The sequence below is a fragment of the Ciconia boyciana genome, chromosome 4, assembly GCF_034638445.1.
Source record: "Ciconia boyciana chromosome 4, ASM3463844v1, whole genome shotgun sequence".
Taxonomy (NCBI): domain Eukaryota; kingdom Metazoa; phylum Chordata; class Aves; order Ciconiiformes; family Ciconiidae; genus Ciconia; species Ciconia boyciana.
The window spans coordinates 82,847,792-82,873,931 of NC_132937.1; the positions used below are offsets into that span (position 1 = coordinate 82,847,792).

The window sequence follows — 26,140 nt, forward strand, 5'->3', positions numbered from 1 at the left end:
CTAATGCCAATTGAATATTTAATACACTGCTCTTCCAGCTTCTCTATTACTTACATTTGAAGACAGGGACTCCAAAATTCTTGCTTTTATCTCTCAACTGCTTATGCAGGGATCATTGCTTACAGAAACAATCCTGTTGCTGTAAGTTGTTAAATTAAAGGTTGATAGCATAGTTTTAACAAAGCGTTACTTTAAATGAAATAGATAAGTTGTGTATTAAAAAAAATTAAAAATTACTAACTGGTATCTTTGAAAATACAGCAAGTACTTAAGGAGCTGAATACAGTGTTGAGGGCTGTGGCACAACTTTCCCAGTAGTCCCACCAGCTTTCGATAACTGATTAAGATGTGGAATAAAGAATCATCAAAATAGTGGTATTTTGAAGGAAGACGTGGAGGAGATGTATTCTGAGTGGCAGTGACTAAAATTTATTTATAGGTATTTATAAATGAAGATGATCTAGGTCTGTTAAGATTATTCAGTCAGTTTCACTGCAGCATTGTTCTTTCTAATAATTGGAGAAAGGAATGATAATCTGACCAAAGTGAGTCAGTGATGGAGAAGATACAAAGTCAGTCAGTCTCGTTCATCTGTGAGTGAGAGGCATCTCATTGTTTGACAATTGTGGCCATCACTGATTTAAGAAGTTACTTTTAGAACATGAGGTCCTTTTCACAGATGACTAGGAATGCTTCCTTTTTTGTGTTGATGACTGACACTAAAATCACTTCTTTGTTTCAGATTACCTCTGCTGGTTGAATTGTGGCACAAGGATAAAACAACTAAAGACTTACTTCTGGGGGTGGCGAGACTTCAGCTTTCAAATGTTTTGGCTTCGGAAAAAACCCGGTTCTTGGGTGGTAATGGTGAACAATGCTGGCGTCAGACTTATAATGAAACAGTCAGTGTCACAGCAGCACAAGGGTAAAACTATTTAAAAAAATTATATTGTAGCAAGTTTTGAAGAATTGTTTGTTTAGTATTTCCCTGAAAAAGGGCAAGCTCTTCATGTTTACCTTTTTGAATAGGTAAACAGGCTGCAGAGTACTGGGGGTGGGAATAGGCATCCAAGAGATTAAAAGTTAAATTGCCACAGGCATATTGTGCAACCCCACACCACTACTAGAGTCGTCATAATAAACCTTTCTATAATCATGATCTTGGTTAAGCCTCACAGACAAATTAAAGAAATAAATAATTGGAAAAAATGTTATTGAGGCACTTTCCTGAGTAAGTTACTTAACAATTACAAAAAGCTGCTGATATTCCAGAAAATAGTTAAGACTGTTTGTCATATTATGCTTTTAGATGCAACTGACTTCAGTGAAAGTTAGGAGGACAGGTATATCCATAGAGCGGCAAGGTTTCCTGTTTCAGGGTTATACCCTATGACAGTAGCAGGGGTTTGAGCTTGTGTACATCGGAAGAAGCAGTGTTATTAGTTCATGTTCAGTCTGAAGATAAATGTTCATTTACTTAGGAGTGACATTCTTTTTTAGGCATATGAAGAAGCTTAATTTATAGTTACTTCTGTCCCGTATCCTTGTTGAAGATGTGAACTGTGCTAGCAATCAGTGTCTAGACCCTTATCTTTCTCTGTGTGATAATGGAACTTGATTATGCCTTTAGAAATAAATATAATTGCTATTAAGGCTGAGGTCAGTTTTAAACCTCTAATCCTACAGATAATTAAAACATGCTATATTTGAGACACAGGAAACTTCAGGTTACTGACACAAAGACTGATATCCTCCCTCCTCCCAAAGTGATAAAAAATTTGAATATAGAAAAATTTTTGACTTTGTATAAACTTTTTTGTATGAAAGCCAGCATGGCCTGATTCTGTGGAGTTACTTTATGATCTCACTGTACATTAAGGTTCCCACTTTAACCAGTAATAAGTTTGTTAAAATGAAACCTGGTTTTGCTCAAAACTTAACCACTAGATGGCATTCTCAAAATGTGATCAGGTCTCTCCATTTTGCTGTGCTTTCTAGCTTTGCTTGTGTTGGTGTAACTTTCTTTTTACATTGATAGGTTAAACTGCCTTCATTACTCAGACTTCCGAGGTCCACTGCCTTGAATCTTGTTTTGTTTTTTAATCAGTGACTGATAGAAGGTTGTAGGAATTTAATGCACTAATTTATGTTAACTTTTGTGAAGTAAAAATGTTTGGTGTGGGGTTTTTTTTCCCTTGCAAATAACTGTGTAGAAGATTGCACCTTTGTAAAAATATTTTAGTGTTGTCATCTTGTATTTTCTGGAAGAGATTTTCTGTGAAAACTAAAGCCATGGTTAATTCCTGCAGCCTTTTGTTGCAAATTGCTTGATATCCAATTCTGCAGCTTCTAGGCTTCAAGTGACTGTGTAATTGCCTTTGCATCATTGAGTAGTTATAACTGAAATTATAGTTTTGTTATCTGACCAAGTACAGGTCTACACTGCAGTGTACTTTCATGTTAGACTAGTGGTAACTTTCAGTTAGATGATTTGTGTGTATTCCTTCTCTTAATATCTTTCTGTGCAGAAAACTACCTTTGTTTACTATATTTTGCCTATGATTAGAGATGAGACAGCCAGAGACAAACTGTTGTACTTAAGCAGAAACTGCAACTAATTTCAAATTAGTTTATTAAAATATCTGTTATCTAGACATTTTTTCACTGTACAAGAGCAGACAGATATTTAACCTATAAGTTGATTTAAAGTTGTCAGTTCTCTGTGCTGAAGCTTCCAGAAATGTGGTTTTTAGTAATCCAAGGATGGCTTACCACACATGATATGCTAAGTGACTTATACTGTGGATAACTAGAAAGTTACTGTTAACATTTAAAAAAGCAAGACTGATGAAATCCACTGAGTATCTTAGAATGAAGTCAGCAGCAATACCTGTATTCAACAGTTATATTTCTTAGAAAGATTTAAGACTGTAGGTACAATTTTGGATCATTCTCCTGTTACAGGGATGTGTTGATTATACTAAACTTAGTTAAATAGGTTCCCAATGACCAGCTATCTATTAAAGTCCGAAAGCTTACTGTAGATGTATAATGAGTCCTTAAGTTAAAACAATATACATGGGAGAGCATATTTGGGCTCTCACATAGGTAACTGTTTAGAGTCTGAGCTTACAAGGAACCTTTTAGCACTTCAATTTTGCTGTTTTGTGTATTGTCTTACAATTAACATTCTGTATTTTTAAGGCAGTTTTCATTAAAATAACATTCTAACGCTATTTGTAGGTCAGGCAGCAGAATAGCAGAGCTTTCGTATGCTATCACTTTGGAAGACTACGGGCTTGTGAAAATGCAAGAAGTTCTGGTGTCAGATTCTTCTCAAGTAAATTTTACATAAATCTTATCCTTTTTCCTTGAACACTTCTTTGAAAAGTTGGGTTTCCAGTTAAAAATCCACTGTTACTATATCAGTGTGTAGGTGCTGGTCAACAGCGGCATGTCCCTCACACTCAGCCTCATTGTGCCCCAGAAAACCATCCAGAACCTCGAGAAACTCTTGAATACAAAGCAGCACTGGAGTTAGAAATGTGGAAGGAAATGCAAGAGGACATTTTTGAAAATCAGGTTTTATTCTTTATGTTTATTTCCTAAACTGCATGACTGCCAGAGGAGCTTTAGCAGAGTTGGTGAGAGGAATATTAATGCATTTTTCTTAAACTTTGCCACTGTTTCGAATAAGAACTAAATTTTGGTCATATAGAATATTAAAACTTCAGATGTACACAAATATCTTCCATACTCTTAAGGAAGAAGGTTAATTATTTTAAGTGACTGAAGTAGGTGCTAGGTAGTGAAATAAGAATACCCCCTTCACAATTTCCCCTTGCTGTTTATGAAGTACAGTAGATATTCAAGATTCAAATTATTGGTGTTAAATATTAACATTGCATTTCTTTATTCTCAGTCAAAATCCATTGCTGTGTTTCTACTCTTGAAGTCATTCTAGGTGTTCTTAGTTGCATGCTTCTTTTTAAAAGATGCTGAGTATTTAGTGTCTATTTGTTAGGATATTTTTCTCAGACTTGGGCTTACTTTGCGTTTGGTACTTAAGGGTAAGATATCTTTCACTATCAGAACCATACCTTGAGTTATATAAGTCAGTGTACTAAACAGTTTTTAATTGTTTTGCTTCAAGGCTTAGTTCTGCTAGTATTCTCTCTTTTAAAATTGCACTTCCAACAACTTTGATTTGGTTCTCTGGTTTGGGGGTTTTGTTCCTTTTTTGGCTTTTAAAAGCTTAAAAAGAAGGAAATGGCCCATATGCAAGCACTTGCAGAAGAGTGGAAGAAAAGAGATCGAGAGAGAGAAGCATTAGTGAAGAAAAAGGTAAGGAAACTCGTTCTTATACTTGCTGAAAGTCTCATCATAAATCTCATATCGCTACAAAATTTGACAAGATATTTTGTAACTCTAACATAGAATAAAAGGTCTGTGATTAGATACATGCATACCAGTAGGTGTGAAGACTAGTCTACAACAGTGCAAAAAATTTAAAAATAACCCTTAATCATAGAATACTTGTTATAATCCTTTAGGCTAGCTTGCTTTTTTTAGGGGCTTTTTAACTTTAATTGCCTTTCACTTGCATGGTTAAAAAGCACTTTTACAGCCCAGCTGTGCGTGGTAACCTGTTAGCCTTTATTGTATTAGAAAAGCTCTCCATAGTGATTTCATTATTAAGAGCTGGAGATTTGTTTTATATGTAAATTTCCAAACAAAAATTGTCAGTATTTTATATCATAGCAAGAATAAATTCTTTACCTACCTAAAACATTATTTTTACTGCAAGAAAAAAAGCCTTTTTTTTTCTTCTTCTTTTAGGTAGCAGAATACACTGTTTTGGAGGAACAACTTCAGAACACCCTGAGAGATCTAGATAAGCGAGAACGACAGCTTTTTAGTGCTGAATCAGAGGTAAAAAGTATTTGGTCATTTTAAACAATGCTATTGCATGAGCTATTTCTATAAGGTTTGTTGAATTTTTCATATAGAGACAGTCGTGACCTGTGTATAAGAACTGAAATAGCCGCATTCATGCTGATACATAGAGGAGCATTAATAGTTTAAGCCAAGTTTTGTTACAACTACACTTTTTCACTGAAATGGAAATTCAGTGAACTTTTAAATGGGTTGCTAGAATTATAGAACTGTAAATTTTCTATTAATAGAATTAGTGTCAGTGGAGACATTTATATAACATTAGCATATCTCGATTTTAAGTTTACTGTCAGGTTTACTGTCAGTTTACTGTCAGGTCAACATTGTACATGTGTATAAGACTGCCTTACTTCAAACAGTAATTGCTAGATTAACCATTGAAATAGGAGAAGGTGACAGAGTGCTGGAGAAAACTGCAATTGTCTAGGTTTTGTTATCCAGCAATTTGAGAGAGTTCCTATTTTGTTTATTTTTTTTATAGTGATAGGGCCAAAGAAGATGCGGGAGAAACCAATAGCTACCACTATTTCTAGATCTCACTGAATACCCCCAAGATGAGGAAATGGGGTGCGGTGAGTCCTCAGGGAAGCTAGTTGTATGAAAAGAGAAAGAAAGAAAATAAACTGCCTATTTTTGTACTTCAGAAAAAACTCACAATTATATAGGTAAACTGCTACAGTGACTTAGCATTCCAACAAACTCTCCGTTTCCTCCTGTAGCTGTGATTAATCTTTTTATCATATTAATCCCTCCTGTGCTTGTGAACAAAGTTAAGAAAGCTCTCAACACAGGGACTGTTGAGCCTGTGTCCTGTACTGTACTCAGGCTCTCTATATACCTCAAGATGCAGTTTGTGCTGTAAATAGTGTTTGACTTTACCTTTAACATCTATGCAAAAAATCTGGTGATTAGGTTTGGCCAAACGCATTTCAGTCTGAGTAAAAGTATTTCTTTTGAGTCTTATACATATTTGTCTCAAAACTTGCTCTAAATTTAGTGAGATTCTGACCTAGGGGTTTAGAGATAATAAAAAACAGTGGATTCCAAAAGCATCTAGACAAAATGATGTAGGGTTCATTTAGCAATTGCATAGTTTGAGAAATGGGCCACTTGGAGAAGTTTCTATTCAGCTAGCAGTTATCTGAGGCAGTAACATCTTTCTAGAAAGCTCAAACATGTCAAGGACTGTTTTCCTGTTTAGCTCAATGAGAAATTCTCTCAGTATGCTCAGTTTGAAGAGTGCAGTCTTACTGATCTAAAGGCATCTCGGCTGTAGCTGTGACTTCATGGTTTCTGCAGTGAAGGGGTATATTTAGCTTTTTAGTTTGTAGTAGAAAGGTGGATATAAAATTTGCCTTTAGCAATCCCATGTAGAAAGTACAATAGAGATATAGATAGCTCCATTTTTACAAGTCAAGCAAGAGTATATTTGTAGCCCAAATATAGTAATTTGCAGGTCATTAGTTAAACTGAAAGCCAATAAAAGAGTATATAGCAAACATATAGATAACAATGGCATTTCTATTGTTTAATTTCTAAAATGGATAACAGTTTTTTCTGTCAATAGTAGTAACAGTTGTAAGAGATTCTTAAAATAAAGATCTTGCACCTATGGTTTAATATAAATATGTCTCACTTTGAAGCTTCAAAGAGTAAAGAAGGAGTTGCAGGCAGAGCATGAAAGAAATCTGCAGGAGCTACAGGATTCTGTGCGGCGAGCCAGAGAAGAATGTGCATACCAGGTTGAGCTAGAAAGGTCAAAAATCAAACAGCTGGAAGAAGACAAGCTTCGCTTACAGCAGCAGGTAAGTACACTTAAATTTTCTGTGTCAACCATTTACTTATTTAAGTAAGCATTTTTTAGAATAAGCATACTAAGTTAAGCAATGATTTTGAGGCAAGCACATTCAGGGAACTTTGTAATAAACACTTTATCTCTGTTGTTCAGTGATCTACATGCTGGGATCCACCTCTGTCAGTCTTGCTCAGTAGTAGGGCCAGTTTGCAATGCAGTGGTTATAATTTTTTTTTTTCAACACTGAAAATCAAACTGCAATTACAAGCATACCGTATATGTAGAACCTGAACAGCAGTATACATTTCAGTAACTGAATAAATTGTTAGCAATTAACATCTACGTAACTTGACTATGCAGTTTGTTGTATTCTTCCATTACAAAAGAGTATTGCTATTATCCTTATTGGGGCGGAGGTGGGAGGGGGAATTATTTTGATATTGTGATCTGCTATTCTGAAAGTAGTAGTTTCATTAAACCGAGAAAATTTAGAGTACACTCTTTTGTCCTGTAAGGTAGCTTTTGCACTAAGGACAAGGCTAGCCTAGCTGTTTTTCTTGATTGTTAAAGCATACTGTAAAATTTTAAAAGTTAGTGCTAGTGTTTTTGAGCAGTTACAATATTAGAGACTCAATTTGTTAAGTAGATTAAATCTTAGTAATGCGTCAGTGTTTTTCAAAGTACTTAGTTTATGTAGATCAGTTACTTGCTTTGGTGCTTTTCATTTCTGATATGTGATAGTGATAATCCCATAATAGCTTTGACTAATTGAAGAACAGTATCAGCTGAAGGCATATTTTTGTATTAGGAAGAGCTGTGCTGGGTTTTTTAGTTCAATATTAAACACTGGTATTAACCTACTTTTCACATCAGCGTATGTTAACCACAGTACAGTGACCTTTATAAATATAGCTAATACAAAAAATGCTGCTAATCTAGAAGATGCTAATCTTGGCTATTCTACTGAACAATCATTGAATTGAGATGAGCAGTTTGAAACTGCAGAATGCAATCCACTTCAAAGCAGTTAAGTGAATCACTTCTGCATCATAGATGTGTCGTTGGCAGCTACCAATGCTGTATGAGTCCAGACAAGATAGCCAATAGTTCTTCAGGCTGAAGTGGCTAAATGCCACCACCTAGGAGTCATCTTCCAAATTCATTCTTTTGACTCCCACTGACTTCTTTTAGCTAGGTTGCAATACCATCACAATCACTTTATTTTTCCTATTCAAAACAGACATACTGTATCAGACCAAAGATCCAGTTAGCTCAGCATTCTTTTGCAGCAATGGTTGGTTTTAGAGGGCAAGAAAATAAGAAATGGGATGATGAGAAAATACAGTTTTGGTATATCCAGCAATACCATCAAGAGTGACGTGTACCCTCAGCCAGAGGCAGCATTTCATATTTACTATCCATCAGTGAAAGTATTCTTCATGAGCTCATCTGATCCCTTTTAAAAAGTATTTCTATTTTTAGCATTGCAACATCCTGTGTCAGTGAGTTCTAAAACTTAATTATGTGTTGTATATTTAAAAACTTCTTTTTGTTAATTTGAAGCTCATTGCTTAATTATGAAGAATGCTTTAGTGCCTGTGCCACATACCATTCCTAATTGCTTAGGTGTCTGTCATACTGTCTCTCATCCAAACACAAGCCCTGCTATGTTTTGTCTTGCTTTGTATGAAGGCCATTCCTTCCAACTGATCATCCTGGCTGTCTTGCTCTGTGCTTTTCCTGCTACGTTGAATCTCTCTCAGGCTTCAATATGAGGTGGTTGTTACTACATGTGCTGCATAAGATAAGCTTTTTTGTTTTGCTTTGCTGGGCGTGGTCTGGGTGTTTGTTTGTTTTGGAATCTCACTGTAGTGTGGTTCCCTTTGTAATGTGCACAAGCAGAAAGTTCCTGTTGCCACCAGTTCTGATGGGCCTCTTTTTTTACCTTTCTGGGTGTGGGGTTTTTGTTTGTGTGTTTTGTTTTTATTAACAAGGAATGTTCTGGAGTAAATGATAATAGTTCTGAACCATATGCTTTGACTTATTCCTGGCCTTTTAAGGAGATTTGTCAATACACAATTTTCATATTTGAATTACAGAATTCTCTAAATATGTAACTTGTTTGGAGGTAAGCCCTACTATGCGTAAGAGAAGATCCTTGAAGCATCCACCTTGAAGAACATCACTCTTACTTCCTGAATAAGGAAGTTGTGCTTTATTTGTATGATTTATGCAGTTCCCTAACAGTCCACAACCTGAGGTCTCATGAGCAATTCAATTTTTGAAAGTGTTTTCGGAACCAAACAAGAAATTAAACAGTGTTGTAGAAGTTCTAGGAAGAGCTGGCATTTTTCATAGCTAAAGAAATTAGTTACTGTCTCTGTCATCAGCATCATGCCTGTATGTCTGCTTTAAGAATAAATTGGTAAAAATGGAAAGGTGACAAACAATGGTATCTTTTGTCAAAGTTGGCTATATGTGAAAAGTAACTGCAGTGACCTATGTTTTTTTTATGGCTCCTTAGGAAGCACCTTTGCTTTCTTACATCAATTCTGTAAAAATAATAGATGCAAAAAGCAAAATTTCGGAGGAAAAATAGGGGTGACCCAATTAGGAGATCGAAAGAATTAAAATTTTGATGTACTAATAGAAGAAGTTGTAGACTTTGAAACAGAAAGGAATTCTCTGAAGCATTTTCACCCAGTATTTGAAACTGTTGGATACAATTAATGGAAATACTTGCATTAACTAGTTGGACATAAATACAAGCGCAGCATTTGGGATCATATTCTGTGATGGAATGCATCAGTTCTGTCAGGTGTATTAAGGTATTTATAGTTGAATAATATTTAACAGAAGAAGAATGTAAGCTACTCTTAGAAAACATCTTATAAAAAATTCTTAATACTTTTAATATGGTATAATGAAAAAAGCTGTTAAACATTTGACTTGCTTAGTTTCTTTGTAATTGTATATTGGCATTGTTTTTCAAATTACCCATTTTCAGACAAAAAGCAAAGCTCTCTTTTTATAATATCGTCATAAAACTGTGGAATTACACAGTGAGGGCAGAAGTACATAGCATTAAGTCATTAGTCACTGAAGTCTTTCTACTTCAGCCTTTCTTCTAAATCATTATTTGGCTGTACAAAGTATTACTTGTTTCCTCTTCCAGACATTCCTAAACAAGTTATGCTGGTGAAATTAAGTAAGTAATAAAACTTCATATAGTAGATAACACTGTTGGCTTTCTTTAAAAGATGTGTGTAAATCTAAATAGTTTTGTTTTCTGTGTTTCTACTGCAAGTTGTTTTAGAAATGTGAACAGCAATGTTTATAAATCTTGATCTTCTGTATATGAGGACAGACTTATTTTTTTTCCAGTACTGAGCAAAGATCCTCTTTAAAATTCTTCCTATTAAAACATTGCTGTATGCCATCATCAAGAAATCATTAATTATGAATGTGTAGCTTTCAGTGTCTGTTTTATATCAGATAATTGACAGCAAGATGTTTGTTCCAGGGACTAAGGAGTAACTTAAGTTCTGTAACCTAATTCTTTGTCTGTGAATGGTTTTTTCTGCTAACTTGCATTATATCTTGATATCTTTAATGTAGCTCTATGAAGCAGAAAATAAGCATAAAATTTTGGAGAAGGAGTTCCAGCAGTACAAAGAACAGCAAAGTAGCAAACCAGAAATCCAGCTACAATCAGAAATAAATCTTCTCACTTTAGAAAAGGTATCTTGGCTTTTCCTAGTCTTTAAAAACTGTCGCAATGGTCCATTCACTGATAAGGGAGATGTAGAATAATCTAGCATGATAAACTGGTTAATTTGTCCATTTTGTTTTACTTTTTCCAACAATTATTTCAGACTTTAAAAATTCAGACACAAAGGCGGCCAACAGTGGCCTTATTTCTACAGAGGAAGTGGTAGTGTTAGAAGCTAAGGCAGGAAAAAAACCTAACCTATATATTTAAATTGCTGCCATCATGATTTATGCAGGGGACTCTGAGCATTCTATTTATAGAACTAAATAAAGATGAAGACTTTCTTGTGAGTATTAACTTAGACTTGTATTCTGTTATGTGCATTGGTTTTTTTATTAAGTATTTCTGAAAAGAGATTGTGTTACTTACCAGTGGAATGGAATCACTGTCATACATATGGTTTCTTAGAAACCATACATGCCTTCAGTAGAGGATGTTTTGTGTAATTAAAACCACAGATATGGGCATTTTTTTGCTCAGAATTATTGTGTTGTTTGAGTCAAATTGTTGACCCAATATGCTGAAAAAAATTGGACGAGGCTTCTTGGCACAAAATGCATTCTCAGTTACATGGCCAATCCATGTTACTGTATGCTTGAATAGCTTCTGATAATGCAAGCAAATTATTCAAAAATGTTTCTGTCTCTACAGACTTTTTAAACTTTTAGCTTAAGTATTTCGTTAGATTTCCTATTTTTGTTAGATTTAAAAAAAAAGTCAGTGCTTTAAGATCCTCACAAATTTAATGGTAAATAATTTTTGTCTGATTAAAAGAAAATACCACTGCCTCAGAGTTGTTAATTAAAAATTCTTCATTTTTCAGGTTACTGTGTTCTGTGTGGTTCATAACTTTTCATTTGCCTTCTAATACTAAATTTTTTTTGCACAGAATGCAATTAATTTTTTTTAGTGTGTAACATTTTCAAAAGATTTATTTAGATAGTAAGATCAAAGATTCACACTAGATACATGGATTTTTAAAGAATGGTTTGAACAGATGTCTATTTCAGAGAAAAGAATGTAGCACATATCTTCCATCAGCTGCAGGAAAGAAAAAAATCTGCACACCTTTTAAAGGCAGGATTTATCCATCAGTGTTTCTGTTGAATTAGTGTTTATAATCTTACTTTGAAAAAAAAAAGGGGGGGGGGGGGATTGCTAATTTGAGAATCTTAAATTTAAAGGTTACCTCAGCAGATTTAGTGCTAAAAACTAATCTTTTTGGTTTTGTATAGACAGCTATCTAATAAAAATAAGGCTATATTTTAAACAAGAAAATGTTCATGTGCCATAATATTTATGTTATATTATATAACAGCTTTAGATGATGTTGTATGTTACACTACATAAACACTTTTCTTAAACCAGACCCTTTGTATATATACATCTTTCAGTGATTGTTACTGCTGTTATTGCTTCAGCTGATATGATTTTAATTGCTTTTAGGCTGAACTTGAAAGAAAGTTGGAGTCAGCTACCAAGTCAAAGCTCCACTACAAACAACAATGGACAAGGGCTTTGAAAGAACTTGCACGGTTAAAACAGGTATGCAGGTTTTCTTTTGGCATATGAGACAACCAAGTTAATGTAGTGTTGGAAGCTGCTTATGGTTATTGTTAACTGCTGCCAGTTTTCATTTTATTAGTGTTTGTCTTTGCAAAATTAAAGCTCTGAACTACACTTTCTACAAAAATAAGAACAGCAAAACTGATTTCAGTTTGACATTGAACTCAGGAAAGACCAGGGCTCAGGTCTACAAAGAAGGTTGGCATAGCTAAGAAGAGGCATGATTCAAAAAAGAATAGCTAAGAAGAGGCATGATTCATTAATCTTACTCTCAATAACACTCAGCCAGTATTTCCAGAGAAAATATTCTGTTCCTGTCCCAACCATCTTGGTCAGTTACAGTCCTAACTGTTCTGTATTTTAATTGTAAAATGAATGAAGAGTAAAGATGAGAAACAAATCTTAGCTTTTAGAAACAATGGACTAAGGTTTGCTGAATGCTGTCAAATGAAGTAAACTTGCAGAAAAGTTAAAATGGAAGTGAAACCTCTTTCTCCTGCCTTTGGAAATCCTAATCTCATACTAATGTGTCATGCTTTTTTTTTTACTGCTGCGTTTTAACAGAGCTCTTGTGTGTGTGTGTGTGTGTGTGTATATATAGTCATACACATATGACTTAAAAATACTCTGTCCAAACTTGCAGGAGTAGCAGCTTCATACTCACTGAATCCATACGCCTCTGTGTGCTTTGTTATCGCCTGTCTTTCATGAATTACAGTAAACATTAGCTAAACTGTATACTTAAGGGTGGCAAGCATTTCCATTGGTCTTGACAAACAAATTAGTAAATCATTAATCCCTGCTACTGAACAAACCTTGACACACACATAAAGCTTCAGAATTCCAGTTTAGTAAAAAGGTTTGTATTACCTGGTTTTCACACCTACTTCCTGCTTGAGGAAAAGTGGTTTGTGTGTTTGGTTTTCTTTTTAAGGATTATAGTTCCTACTTCATTCCTACTGCTAGAGTATTCAGTCTTTGGAGAGTGAGAAGCTAAGCCCACCCTCTCCTAATCGATAATTACCTTTTTAAATCTGTATTTCTCTTTGAAGAGAGTCGACGTGCTATATAATCACTATTAATAATTAAAAACTCATCTGTATTTGCTGTCTTCAAATTGGTCCTTTTTAGCCTGGTGATAAAAGGAGTAATGAATTCTCATCTCCAATTTCTGCAACATCTATGCTTGACAAGATGACAGAAGGAATAATATAAATCTTTTCTCTGATTAAGATCTCTTCAGCAGCCATGAAATGTCCAGGCTATTTTTTTACTGCCATATTTAAAAATTCCTGTAGAATAAAAGAGGAGATTCTTGCTTGCCAGATTAATACTAGTGTATATCACTATCAGGTTTTTATTATAAATTTCATCACCAGAGACCTGATGATATGTATTTACTAACATATGTAGATGGTTTCAGCTGACCCTCTTGCTGAAAGTCTGAACCATAAAATAAGCTGGCATGTACAGTGAATATGTAAAACTTTTTTCTACTACAGAACAAACCCTTTCAAAGAAGTTCCTTGTGGTTTTTATACTCCTGTGCTTCATATTATGCTTAGTCTATTGATAAAGGATTTAAGTGACTTTGAAGAGCCAAATAAAAGTTGAAGCAGAGCTGATCAAAAACCATTTACTCTGTTTTAAATATAAATTTGGAAACTGTTGCTTCAGGAATTCTAGATTTGCTTTAGTTCAGATGATTTGTGCAATTGTGCATAGTTCGACCAATTTCTTGTTTAAATTGGATTAGTACCATGTTAATTTTGCATTGCCTCTGGTGAATAGCCACAGGGCTGTAATCTGTGCCAGTAATTTGTCACACCAAAGCTCTCTAGAGAACTATACAAAACATTTGTGTAGTGAGGATTAGACGCTGAAAGCCATATCTTAGATTGTTAATAAATGTTAATGACAAAACCCAGCTGGTAAGTCTTGGAAATGAGATCTAATGCTTTGTGCCCATTGCCAAAAAAATGTTTAAACAGAGATTTCCATTACTCAAAGGTGACCTAGTACAGTCAATTTGTGAATTAAAGAAGCATAATCTACAGGCTAAGCATTTAGTAAAATGCTCTTCTGATTTGCAACCATAAAAGTCAATGTTTCCTTAATTAAAAAGTTTCCTTTTACTTTGGAACGAGTTCTTAGCACACATCTGTGATGGTTTTATATTTTGCAGAATATGATATGCACTACATAACTTAGAAAAGTATGGGACTGTTAATAGAAAATGCTCTGAACTTCTCCATGTCTAGGATTTTGAATGCTAAACACAGTGCCAGTGGTAACAAAAAAGATCTGTAGTACCTGAGGACACATATACATCGTGCTTACCTGTGCTTAACAAAATACACAGTTTGTAAAGCTGGCTGAAAATAAATGTCACCCAGCTTACTTTTCTTCCCTCTTTGTTACTCAGTGTAAGTTATATTAATACTTCATTTATTATACCCCTGTTCAGCTTTAGGAATTTAAAAATGTGAACAAGTTAGCTATGTATCTATGCACCCAGGTAGACTTTATCATTTCCAGAGGTTTCAAAAACTGTCTTTCAGAGTTTGCTGACTGGGAGATCTCAATGCTACACAAATAAGACTTCCATAGTTTTTATGTATGTGAGCATTATTTCTAAGGGCAATCAAACCATTTACACAAAATTGCATACCTGCTTACAGAGATCTTAGATGCTAAATTCAGTGCCTGACTGCAAGAAACAATGTATCAAAACAGAAATCAAAGCTGGCAGAAATGTCATTTTCAGCAGTTGATAATCTGTTATAATCTAGAAAACCAAAATCTCAAAATGTACATGCATACATTATTCAGTGTTCTGGGAGAAATATTTTTTTGAGTCTTTTAATGTGTTTGTGCCCTACAGTGCTGTTAAAACCAGCACTGATGCATTTATTTAAAACAACATAGACTGTATTGGCTGGCTGACATTCACTTTATCTTGTCCAGTGTCTTGCTTATCCACTCAGTAATTAATTTGATTAATTTATAAGTAATTTAGCCAGGATGGGATGTAAATCTTCGTTTAAAAAAAGCAAAAAAAAAACCCCAAAAAAAACAACAAAAAAAAAAACAGTTGGAGGTCCAAGTCTTGGTTAAAAACTGTGTCTTGAAACCATCCAGGCCCTCCTACTGACTTGTCAGCTCTGGGTTATTTTCAGAAAACTTTACTTGAGTTCCTTAGCTTCAATCGTAAGTTTTTCCCACAGACTTGCATGGTATGTGTGAGTGGGAGAGTGAATAGTGGCTGCTATTTAGCCATTGTTTAGTCTAGTGTATGTATGTTTACATCTCCCTTTTGGATTTATAGGCAGCTATGGCAAAATAAAGATTGTGCTTCCTTGATTGAAGAGCCTCTTAACTAGAGCACCTGGCGGCATACAGAGATTCTTTTATGATCTGATTATAATTGAAATTTTGAGGGTTTTTTATTACCAGTTAATTTTTATTTAATGCTGATATTCCTGCAGTACCATACGTTTTGAAACATGATTGAAGTTCCCACCATTGAAGCTCCTAAAACAGTGTTCCATGTCTCAAGCACTACTTTAGAGGTGCAAACTAATGACGAAAAGTAGTAAAACGTGGAAGTAAATGGTCTGATAACTATATATGGCTTTGTTTGGATTTAATTAATTTTGTTTATGGGGATGTAAGAGGAGGATGGCAAAATATCTAATTAATAAGAGAAAGGAATATTGGTGATAAGCTTTACTGAGGGGGGAAAGGAAAGAAAATGAGCAAAAGGAATAGCATGACTAGCAGTGCTGAGAAAGTACTGGAGGAGAAGGTGCCTGGGCCAGCTAAGAGTATATTGCAAAAATAATTTTCAGGGTAATTTGCACGTGATACTCTTGGTTCATCTGTGGCTGCCTAGGTGGTGATGCAAGAGTAAAGTTTCCAAGTGTTCTGAGTTTCTAGTGGGTCTTATCTGCTATCCACAAAGCTGCCTTTACTCCAGCAGCTGATGATTCTGGAGTGTTCCCTTACCCAAAATTTTAAAATGTAAAATTCTAAAAGTTTTTAAAATTTAAAATTCTGATAGTTTTTACTGAGGCTTAAAACAGCCTGACTGGCTACAATAAGCAGTTGGCAATAAATCTGAAATGTTCCTTATTTCAGGATATATTATAGGAGCATGTTCTCGTTGGAAATGTGAAGTATGTCAGAAAGTCTTGACTGAGAATTTTAAGCGTGTGAGTATGTATGTATAAATTTGTGTGCACTGAGGTATACTTAAAAAATACTTTGTATTCAATTATAACTTAAAAACTAAGTATACATGAAATGAAATGAAGATGTTACAAGTGGGTTTAGAAATGCTGGACTTTGCTTTATTAGTACCATAAATGTGCAGAAGTGTTATATTATTTTTTCACTGTGGAAGAACTCACAGTAAAATCTGTTACATTTCAAGTACTACTATGCAGTAGAGTTCAGTTCCTTCGCTGATTTAAAAAAAAAGTGCTTGTTGCCCAATGGATTTTTAAACTGTGTTGGAAAAAGTGGATTTAATACCTGAATGTCTCTGATAAAGTGGCACCAGTTTCATTACTATGACGTATAAGAAATCCTTCCTTCTCTTTCATTGTAACAAAAGGCAGTCTTTTTATGGTCCCTCAACATATCAGAACAAAATTGTGTATAAATTAATTCAAAATCAGCATGCCTCACTTCTTATCAAACAACTGTTGTAAATCCTTTGCGCTCTTCTTGTATTGATGGATTATTAGGAAATGGGTTTCTGTTTTCTGCTCTGAATGGTATACATAGAGCAAGTTTGCTGTTATGCACCCTACAAATTGTTATGACAGACTTCTAAAGGAGTCAAGGACTAATGTTGGGAAAGACATTTGAAAATCACAGAGTACAAAGAGCATAACTTAAATTACACACAGGATCCATCATAGAAGAATCTGAAAAATCTCTTCTGACTTTCATGTCTTTTTTCCAAATTGGACTGTCCAAATTGAACTTTTCCAAATCGGACTTTTTTCCAAACCAGACATTTCGTGCTAGGGAAATCTTGACACAGAAAATGCTGATTTTTTTTTTTAATATTATTGTATTTAAATGTCATTATTGAGGGTCATGGCATGGCACACTACAGAAATTCTTGACTTTCACTGTTACAGGACTAAAATTAATCTTGTCTTTAACCTCACCCCTCCCAAACAAGGAAATGCCAAATATTTGTCATGTTTACATCACAATTGTATTAGTAATCAAATTTCTAATCACGTGTATCTGAAAGGAAGTCCTACACAATGTTAACTTGGAGACAAATGTAATAACAGTTTTTCTCCTCTATGGAGAAAAGGAGAATTTAGGACTCTATATTCAAACTTACTTCCCTACAAATCTAGGGATATTATCCTGAGCAACGAGCATGCTCACTAGTGACACTGACTTTTATATTCTTTTTTTCATAGACATTTTACCCACAGAAAAACATCAAAAAGAACAGGAAGTGAACAAAGGATTCTTCAGGAAAGCCTTGCTTTTCTTACATCTCTCCTTGGCTTTTGCATCATTCTCTCTTTTGTCCTTTTCTTAGTTTTATTAAACATTACTAAAGATGTTTCTTAATAAAAAAATTATGGTTCTGAAACTAATTCAGTGAGGGCATAAAGGACCAAGGTATTAAATGAGATCCCTTCTGATCAATAGAAAAGCATTAGGAATATTCTGTCTTCTTCCTGGCTTGATTGAGCTTTGGACTTTGTTCTATTAACCTTCGGTATACGTACTTCTTCTAACGTATACTTTGAGTTTGTTTAAAATGCCTTTTTTGCTATCGGCTTGCCATTGTGAGCATGTTGGTGAACAGCAGAAACCTCTGGATCATTGACTTTCCTGCCTCAAATAGTAACATATCTACTTGTCATAAAACTTGCGCTCCCATGTGCTTCTTATGGCCAGCACACAGCTATGTGTTTCCTCTGAAGCTGCAACTGTAAGAACACTTCCAAAATCTTTCCTTATAGATCTGAGTAATACACTCCACAAGCTGAAGGACTGGATTAGAAGACTTCTATTCAGTCTAGTCATAGCTATTTGATTTGTGTGTATTGCATGCCTTACTATAACGTTTCAGTAGTAGCAAGGGATGTCATTTTCTGCTGGTGTGTTAGTCTTCCTGTGCTAGTAATAAGTGCTACTCTGTTTTGCATTAGTTTTTCAGTATTTAGTTTTCACATAATGTTTGACCAACATACCTTCAAAAAAATTCTTTCATAGAATTACTGAGATACACAAATTTGACAGACTTACATTAATACCCCAGCTTGCCATGACAGTAGTCCTAGTTTAAAATGGGACAATTAGAGCATGAATAAACTGAACTGCAGAGCAAGGAGATTTTTTTTTTGCCAAAGTTAATCCTTTCCTCACCATCTGCAACAATGCATTGGACTGAAGCTAATCATATCTACAAATTAATGTAGGTAAAAAGGCTAGAAAAGGAGATAATGGCAGTTAGAAGTCCTCTCTTCTGTAAAAGATTTATGGTTTTGACGTCATCTAAGAGGAAGATGTCAGCCTCATCCTCCACAGTAACGAAGGTTTTTTCCTACAGATGAGGCAGTTTGCTTGTAAACTGCATTGTTATATAATTCACTGTGTGGCCTCCAAGACTCTTACCACTGTTAGATAATTTCAACAGGAAAACCAGGTTGTACTAGACTAATTCCAAAACCAGAACTTGGATATGCAGGCTGTACTGTATCTACTACAAGGATATGTAATGCAAGTTTCTGTAGACTTGTCGCCTAATCAGGAAAAGTAGCTAGTTACCAGACCGAATTACTGGATTCTTTACCTGTAGGGACAGACAAGTAGAAATTTCTAGACTTGTTCTACATGTACAGGGCAACAACTCCTCCCCTTAGGCTAAATAGAACTTCACAAAGGAGACTTAACATACTCAAAATTTTAGGTCTCATGTTTGCCTTAAGGTATTAGTCTCAACTTTTTTTTTCTGAAACACAGCAATATTTTAACATGTTTCATTTTGAAAAGGATTTAACTTAGGAGATCTAATGAGAACACCAAGAATAGTGATGGTCTCAAAGAAGTAAATACTAGCCTGTTCTCATGCTTCTAGATTTTGGGTAATTGAGATGATCACACTTGCTGTCCATTTATTTACTCGTACTGTAAGTTAAATTGTACTGTTTTTATACCAACCTATTTGAGCCTAGATCATGCTGAGCATTTTATCTTACTACCTGCATTTAGCAAAGCAAACAACTCAAGATAAATCCAACTATCAAAACAGTTAAGATAATGCCATTCCTCCTCATAGCCCATTGTATACTTGAAATTTGGCTTTACTGTCTAGATGCGGTTGCCTATCTAGATATTTGGAAACCAGAGAATACCAATGTGATATTCGTTGGGACTTCATTAAAAAAAAAAGCCACCCTCTGTCTCTTCCTTGGTAAATACTTCAACAGTAATGCTTGCTCTGTAGCATTTTTTAAAATGCAAATATCTATCTTAATTCAGAACATTCTGTGATTAAGTAGATCCTAACATGTTTGGTGTATTAAGTGATTAATTTCCACTGTTTTAATAACTTGAATCATGTCTCTAGTTGGAATTTACCTAGTTTTGACTTTCAGCCAGTGCTTTTCATTGGGTTGATGGGAAAAAAACAAACTGGCCAGCTGATGTGAAATATCAATCTAGCCCATACAGAGGCCAGCAGGAGATGCACAAGATCTAGAAACCAGGCTTGCATATATTTGAATATCCTCCAGCTGCCCTCAGTCAGTTAGTTAAGTACATCATGAGCCAGTGGTTGCATTCAGGCTGTTGTGTTTAACAGACATCAGTGAATGTATTCTTAATTTATCTGTTTCCTTTTCAAACTAATTCATATTTTTGCCCCCATAATATCCTACTCTTTCACATCCACCCTTTCCCTACTGAATAATTTTGTATTGGCAGCAAACTGCTATTCCAGAATGATATATTTGAAAATGAGGAAGTCAGAGTATATTCTTGTGGAGTCCACTGTTACTTTCTTGTTATTGTGGAAATTATCAATTGCTATCCTTTCTCTGGTTTTCTAAACCCTGAGTAATCTGAGAGGACTTACTCCATGACAGCTTAGTTTTGTGTTTGGTTGTAGGTCGTTTCTTTGGTGTGGTGTTTTGTTGGTTTTGGGTTTTTTTTTAAGACTAGTTAGAAGTGTGACTTTTCTACAAAAGCCGGATTCATTGTTCCTGGTGTACCCATACATCCTGTTAGTTTTGGGTCTTGTTATGGTTTCAGCTAATTTGGCCACTGTGGAAGTAAGTCCTGGTAGTTCCTGGATATTCCTAAGGTCTCTGTTTAAAGAAAGAAGAAAATAAAAAAAGGGGAAATAGTTATTCCTGTGGTGTCAACACCAAGTGAAGTGACACATTACACCTCCAGTTAGTCTTGCGACTTTGTGTTTGAATTTCCCTAGAACTCTCAAACTCTTGGATAAATATCAGCTGGCTGTAGTGACTATATTTGCTATATGTATTTGTAGATTCCTGTTCTAAAACCTATTCTACTTCAGGCTGAGACTGTTCTTCAAACCTGTCCCACATAAAAAAGGGTGCCTCTCACATGGGAATGTTCTTCTGCAAGGAACTCTTGTTGGGGAAGGAAAGACTATGGCCTTATCTTCCCCGAGTGCTTTTTTCATACTTCAGTCATCTATCAGCTGTAGACTCTTTGGTAGGATTCCTGCTTCTGGTTTTATTATTAGTATGTGTCCCTTTAACAAGTTGTTCTTTAGGCTTTTTGGCCTCTCTCACTGCAGTTCTAACATTTAATTTACCTGGCTGGTGTATTGGCTTTAGTATAAAAATAAAGTATTTTGGGGTTACATACATGCTATGATTTCTTGTCAAGTATTTCGGTATTGCATTGCCTGTTCACATTAACAATTAGAGTCTTTGTTTATACCAATCCCTTGTGAAATTCAGATTTTCCTACCACTTATTGATCATCAACAGGGAGTGCTTAAGATGCTGGGAACTGAGATTGAGGAAACTGCCTGACTAGACTCTTCCAAATATTAAGTTGACTGTATAATGAATATGCTCACGCATAAAAAAAATTATCTTTTTTACCCCTATAATAAATATAAAACTGATTGTATTAACAATCAAATATTTCAGATGAAAGCAATGTCAAAATTACAAAGGTAACCTTGCACTTCACAATATGTCTAGATCCAGGATGTTTGTGTAACCTCCTGCCTTATTTTTTAACTACAGGAAGAAATGCCATTTTACCTCAGGTCTTCTGTCTCATTCAGAGTGTAAGACTGACTGTATTGAGTTAGTGCACAAGGTCAAATGGAAAATGACTGGGAGGAAGACAAGTGGAGAAAGGACCACACTTCTCATGAAGACACTTTAATGTCACAAAGTGGTAGTGGACACAAACCCTAGTTTTGTTACAGTATCTGTGTAGAGCTTAACAAAGAAGTAGAACCAAGTAAACTTTTAGAATGGCTAGATTAATTGGATTAAATCCACAAAATAAGTTACCTACAGTTTCACATAAAGCTAGACAAATGTAAAAGGACATCTCACCAGAGTTTTGTTTTCAAGGCTTCTTTTTTAACCAGGAATTGCAATTTCAAAAAGTGATTCTTGAAGCTTTGACACTAGGCACTATGGGGCTGATGATGGAAGTTCCCTGCAGCTATTTAGCATTTTTCTGGTTTTTATTTGTCAAAAAAAGTTAAAATACTGTGTAGCAAAGGAATAAATCTCAGTATCTTGAGCAGTTCCACAAGCATAAGTTTTACATTTACCAGCTTAAGCCAGAGTTTGTAAGAGGGTTTGAACATTTTTGCTATTTTGTTAATGGGAACATGTCTGTGACTGGGTTTCAGCTGGTCCAGTCTAGGTAGGTTTACTGCAATTGTGATAGTCACTGGTCTTACTACATTATAGATATCAACAGCTAAGACATTCTGTTTAACTCCTGTGTTTCTAATAGTGCTGGAGAGTTAATTGTCATGACTTCATTCCTGAAGTTTTGCTCATGTCACTATAATTAGCACTTTTACATGTAATCATGTAGTCAACTGAGTTATGTCTTCACCTCTTCCCACATTAGCGTGAACAAGAAAATGCAATGGCTCACCTTAAAAAGCAGCAACAAGAGTTGGAACACATGAGGTTGCGCTATTTGGCAGCAGAAGAAAAAGAGCTGGGGAAAACAGACCGACAAGAGCTGGAGGATATCAGAAATGAACTTAACAGGTATAAAAGCATTTGTAAGATTCCTCTTCGGCCCCCCCCCCCCACCTCCCCCACCTCTTCTTGCCATCTGCCTCAAAACAGGGGAAGGTTCAGTTAAATCAAGATTATAATTGGCTGTCAGTCCACAGAAAGAACACAGTTTAGTGTCCCTTAGGTAAAGATTGCACATTTATAAAATGCAATAGTATAAGAAATCTATGTTTAAGGCCACTGCACCCTGTTTTTTATGTTATAGTCATAGTTGTACAGCACCAGGCTTTTTTGTATTTTAAACCTTCAGTTCTAAGGATAACTGCTGCATTAAGAAAAGAGGCATGTATATTCATATTTTGAATACATTAAAATTTTAAATCTATTTGATGTTATCCTCCAAAAGCTGTCTGCAGTAGTTCTGTATGTTGAACCCTTTTGAGTGCTGTTTGCATTATCAAAATAGGAACCTTGGTAGCAGGTATTATAGTTACATATGCATATATAAAAGGTATTGTTAGAATTTAAGTATTATATTAACATTTCTTTTACTTATAGTTGTTTTTTCGTAGAGAGTGGATTTGTTACCTTTTATAGACTTCTTTATTTTACTAACTGCTTCAGTAGATAAATAACTTTAAAACTTAATATGAAAATAATCAGAGTGGTTTTTAATATGGCTCACCCTCTGATTCTTTCCATTTTATCAACATCAGGCTAAAGCTACAAGAAGAAGAGAGAAAGCAATTGCAAGATGTTAGAGATAATTCTGCTGGTAGAGTGGATAGTCTTCATTCTAGAAAATCGAATGAGAACGTGGATGATTATCTCTCTCGTCTGATAGAAGAGAGGGATACCCTGTTGAGAACAGGAGTATATAATCATGAAGACCATATTGTAAGTGAACTTGATCGTCAAATCAGAGAAGCTATTGCAAAAAGGAACATCACTAAATAAAAGTGTACAAAAAGTTGTTAAGATCCAAAATTCGAACAGAGTGAGTGATTTTTATAAATGTGTACTACTTACTCTGCAAAATATGTAAGGTCATGCTTAATTTTGCACCCTATTAGCTCCTTTTGAAGTCAATGTAAATATTTGGAACATGTGAAGTTAAGCACAGTTGTAAGTTTTATGGGAGCAATGGCTGTTTTTAATGTTTTTTATACTCATATGTATATATATGTAAATATACATATCTTGTGTACTTTCTTCTGAAATGTTTTCTACCTCTTTTTGCATCACCCTGGCTAGGTTTATTTGTGATATTTTTAATATTCATTCTAAGATTCTTGGTCAATATTGTCATAATTTCTTTCAATTTTTAAAAAGATGTCTTAAGCTATGCTAGGGAAAGTGACATCAGCTGTTTTCCATGACAGAACTCTTACTTCTGAACTGAAGTGCAGCACCAACCAAATGTCACTTTTTTACTAAATCACAAGGTGATCAATTTTGGCTTCTCCAACTGTAGTTAAGATAACTAAGCTCTGTAGAAAATAAAGACTACAAGGTTTTGAGGGGGGGAAAGACTCTCAGACCTTATGAAACTGACACTCAATCAATTATTAAGTAACTAGTCTGAGTGTACAGGATGAAAATCCCTTTATTGCCCTAGAGGTTTTGCACATAGGCCTGTAAGGGTGAACCCAGGAGGGTAAAGACCTAGTTCAGAAATAGGCATGTATTCTTACATCCATCCCTAATGAGGAAAGATACTTGAAGCACTAATTCAGTGAATTTACACACTTTAAATTCTGAACACATACATAAAACAAGAGCTTTTCTAAGTAAAGATGTTTTCCTTAATCGAGACCTAACCACTTTGCAGTTACTTAACATATATTTCAAAGCATGTTATCTAATTACCACTTAAATTGTATGTAAGGTTTTGTTTGATTGTGGAAGTATGAACAGGGTGCAGTCTCAAGGTGTTAAATGCCAGAAGAGAAATCCACAAGAAATGTTAACTTGTGCATAATCACAGTTGAAAAAGTTTTTTGGTTTCTAGCCTTCATTCTATTTTAATAATTTTAAAATCATTTGTGTGGATCTAGCTAATAACATTAACTTACAACACTGTCCTTTCAATATGCATTTCTGGCTGTCCTGTAGGCACACATGTCATTCAGTACTTGAATGACAAGTACTGAAAACATCTTAGGGTTTGTTACTTTTAGAATGAACAAAGATACCAATGCAAAAATTCCTTTTTTTTTTTTACATAAAATCAGTGAACTTCCATGGACATGGCTCTATACATGTGGCCTTCCTGTTTTGTATGGTAGTAATTATATTTATTTTTTTTAATATCTTATCTGGCTTTGCCTCTAGGTGCAGTTTTTCTTCCTCCCTACCATGGGCCTATCTGCTCTTAAATAAACTATTAGTTTAGGCTCCTTAGAAAAGTTTTAAAGAAGCTGTATAAACATAGAGATCATATTCTGTGAGGAATTATCACTTATCAATACTTATCAGACTTTGTAAGAAATGCTTTTGTAATACTTTGCACACTGTACTGTGTTTTTCAAATTAGTGTGCTTAAAGAGATCCTCTCCACTAGCAAAGCAAATAACACCTTCATAAACCCAATACAAATCCATGAAAAGTAATTTTACAATTTTGTTTTTTACACTGTGGCTTTGTCGTATCACTGATGGATGATCGTATGCAATTATTGTAAATGAATCGGGAGCTTCTATCTTGACAGGAAGACTTACAAAGTTTTTCTTCAAATGCTTGCGCACTTGCTAGAAGTGTAGTTTCTTCTTCAAACGCTGGAGGGTGCCTTAGACTTAAAGATCACAAAGGTTGTGTTGACTAAATTTTTGTAACTGGTGATTTTTTTGAATTGGTATCCTATGACTTTTCAGGTGTGTTACTTAATAATAAAATTCAAATTTTAAGTATTAAGGATTTTGTGTTTACTCTTTGACTATGTATTTGAACAAAAATTTTTCTTTTACTATTTCTGGTAATATGATGGTCTTTAGTTGCTTGAATCCATAAAATCGACAAGTTCACTTTCAAAGTTAATTGCGCTTTTTAATTTCTAATTGAGTCTCTTCCGTGGCTTGTTAAGAAAATAGCAGTCATGTTGCTGTGGGGTTTAAAAAGAAACTACTCGGGTGAGTTTTCTTTGTAGTAAATCAAAGTATTATGTAAAATAAAAGGTAAAACACTTATTTTTTTGAAACATTTATAAGCCTGATAAATTATTTGGGTCCATTTTGTCATTTGAAAGATCACTACTTAAGATGAGAAGCATGAATTTTGTGATTATCAAAAGCTTATTTAGCATTTTTGTGTTGTTATATAGTCATTACCCTTTGTGTTAATTGTATTAGAATGAGAAAATGAATTATACTTGAAGCTTAATGTTTCAATTTCATTTTTTTCCAGCACAATTTGGCTATGTGCTTCAGTCTGTAGTACTCTAGAAAATACCAATATTTGTAGTAGATATGTATAGCAGAGATGAGTTCAATATTACCCTTTTTTAAAAAAATATTTTTATGATGGCTTCCATTTGCCTTTTTATTGCCTCAAAGCCTTTTTAAAAGTTATAGCTATTCAGTGGAAAGACCAAATACCACTTTTTAATCAAAAATCTCTTAAAATTTTTATCTTAATCTCTCTTCATGGCAAAAGAAATGCCATTTGAAACAGATGCATGAGATACTGAGCTCATTTTAATTTACCCAGCATAAAAAGACAGCTGGAAATGAAAACCCTGTTTACGGGTTCAGTCCTGGTTCCGTACGCCTTAGAAAAGGGAGTGGGAAGAGGAGGAACAGCTAGGTC

At 34.7% G+C, this 26,140-nt stretch overlaps 1 protein-coding gene across 6 annotated transcripts in view; it reads left to right on the plus strand.

The window, feature by feature from the left end:
• Positions 1-25,418, plus strand: part of CEP120 (centrosomal protein 120) — a 41,693-nt gene extending 16,275 nt beyond the window's left edge. For 4 of the 6 annotated variants that reach the window (XM_072860408.1, XM_072860404.1, XM_072860406.1 and 1 more), the window contains 10 exons: positions 743-925; positions 3,244-3,340; positions 3,430-3,582; positions 4,255-4,344; positions 4,840-4,932; positions 6,600-6,761; positions 10,370-10,492; positions 11,970-12,068; positions 22,221-22,366; positions 23,053-25,418. In XM_072860408.1, the coding sequence (XP_072716509.1) occupies positions 743-925; positions 3,244-3,340; positions 3,430-3,582; positions 4,255-4,344; positions 4,840-4,932; positions 6,600-6,761; positions 10,370-10,492; positions 11,970-12,068; positions 22,221-22,366; positions 23,053-23,293 (1,387 nt within the window). In that variant the 3' untranslated portion in view covers positions 23,294-25,418. Of the gene's footprint in view, positions 1-742; positions 926-3,243; positions 3,341-3,429; positions 3,583-4,254; positions 4,345-4,839; positions 4,933-6,599; positions 6,762-10,369; positions 10,493-11,969; positions 12,069-16,229; positions 16,304-22,220; positions 22,367-23,052 lie in introns of those variants that run through there. The other 2 variants (XR_012042299.1, XM_072860405.1) reach the window with 2 other exon arrangements.
• Positions 25,419-26,140: the final 722 nt, after the last annotated feature.